Genomic DNA, 2,146 nt, shown 5'->3' on the forward strand with positions numbered 1-2,146 from the left:
TATAATTGTATATATGTATATATATATGTATATATATATATATATAAATATATATATATATATATATATGTATATAGTACTCTACTACTGCATACACCCGCGCAAGTAGTCGTACATATACACATGGGAGGCATCACGACCCGCTCGGCCCACTCACAAAACACACACACCGATGCGCACCAAAAATCGGGGTCGAGGTGCGATAAGTCAGTCAATGATACCAATACGCATAGAGACAGGTACACACACCTGGAATCGAGGGTGAGATACGATATCTCTGAGCAGCGGGATATTGTGCGTTACACCTTTGATGTAATATGTATCCAACGCGTGCTTCATCTTCTCAATGGCTGTGTTACGGTCCTTGCCGTAGGTGATGAGCTTACTGATCATAGGGTCGTAGTAGATGGAGATTTCACTACCCTCCATCACACCTGTATCGACACGCACACTTAAGTCGCCGTCCAGATCTTGGGGGGGGATGTAACCCTCGAGGTTACCAATGCACGGAAGCATTTTGGTGGGATCTTCGGCGTACACTCGACTCTCCATAGCCCACCCTTTGATTCTGAGGTAGTTGAGCGATGGGAAGAGAGTGTGAGCGAAGTGTACTCGCTTATTTGTATGTTCATGCAAAAGTCGGTGATATATACATATATATATATATATATATATATATGCGTGTGTGTGTGTGTGTGCGTGTGTGTGTGTGCGTGTGTGTGTGTGCGTGTGTGTGTGTTAGCATGACTCTACGTACAGCCGTTTGTGTTCACAGACACCAGTACACGTATCAACTATATGTACGAATATACGGTGTTACATTGGGAATTATCGCTACAGGCTACCACACTCGAGTAATTTCACATGCAAACTTAATGACCCATTATAGTTCTAGTAGTTCTATGCACCGCCCATCACTCTATCAAATGCAACTCCTCCGAGTGCTCGTATGTCTATACCTGATGCCCTTATGTGCTGCTCCGTCATCATATCGCGCTGCAGAATACTGCATACTCAGCAAGTGCATATGTAAACTAAATGTCAGTGTGTGCTTTTACTTACTTGATATTGCATATGCAAACTAAGTGATATTGTGTGCTTCTACTTACTTGATATCGCTCTGTTTGTGAATGAGCTTGTGGCCAGCAGCCACCCGGATCATCTGCTCCACCAGATCAACTCCGGTGATGTATTCTGTCACAGGATGCTCCACCTACACAAGGATAAAGCAGTATATGAGAGCGAGTTTGTAGTCTTCATATTAAGTGGGTTGAACAGATGCGTACATACATTTATATGGAATAAATATATAAATATATAAATATATATATTTATTATATATATATATACAAACCAACATGGTAGTTACACCGATACATATATACATATAAACTTTTAAACATATCTACATATACATAGATACTTTACAAAGTTATGTATTATATAGATGTATACAGATACACACACACACACATACATATATATATATATATATATATATAATGCATATTTATATATAGTAGATATACTACATAAGTGCGATTAGACTAATCCAGTGCGCCTGCACTCGGGTGAGAGTAGCAACTGGTTAATTCGCTTATCACACCCTGGGCAATTACAATAAACCCGCATGCAACTTACTTCGAAGCAGCACAGGGGACATTCGACACACAAACTCAGCTCACATGCCAACTCAACCGTACGTGTCGTATATCCCATACACACACATTCGCGGGTACACAGGTGCATGTACATACACATATACATAGCGGTACAAGCACACACGCATTCCCATGCCCATAAACAGATCTATACCATATACTTGTACTGTCATATACTTCGCTCGTGTCTCCCTAGCCCAGCACACCCACAGTCCCAATGTGTAACAAGTCTAACGAGACCACACCAAGTGTCGCAGTACGACAACACATGTACCTGCAGACGCGTGTTCATTTCCAAGAAGTAGAAGTTCTTCTCTGAGTCCACCAAGAACTCCACTGTACCCGCACTGTTGTACTTTACATGGTCGCACAGTAGTACGGCCTGGGCTCCCATTTTTTGGCGAGTTTCCTGCTCGGTTGCGAAAAAAGTAAGGAAATACGAACTCAGTTTTATTGCGGCTATGTTTGGTATTCCAATATATATA

The 2,146-nt window shown here is 41.4% G+C and overlaps 1 protein-coding gene across 1 annotated transcript; it reads right to left on the minus strand.

Moving 5' to 3' along the window:
• Positions 1-207: 207 nt before the first annotated feature.
• SARC_14697 (hypothetical protein) lies at positions 208-2,071 on the minus strand (the record flags this gene model as incomplete). Its single annotated transcript, XM_014291171.1, has 3 exons — positions 1,936-2,071; positions 1,110-1,213; positions 208-568 (listed from the first exon to the last, which is right to left on the minus strand). Exons 1-3 carry the CDS (start codon positions 2,053-2,055, stop codon positions 208-210), a joined length of 585 nt encoding a protein of 194 aa, XP_014146646.1. The 5' UTR covers positions 2,056-2,071.
• Positions 2,072-2,146: the final 75 nt, after the last annotated feature.

The sequence above is a fragment of the Sphaeroforma arctica genome, assembly GCF_001186125.1.
Source record: "Sphaeroforma arctica JP610 unplaced genomic scaffold supercont1.4970, whole genome shotgun sequence".
Taxonomy (NCBI): Eukaryota; class Ichthyosporea; order Ichthyophonida; genus Sphaeroforma; species Sphaeroforma arctica.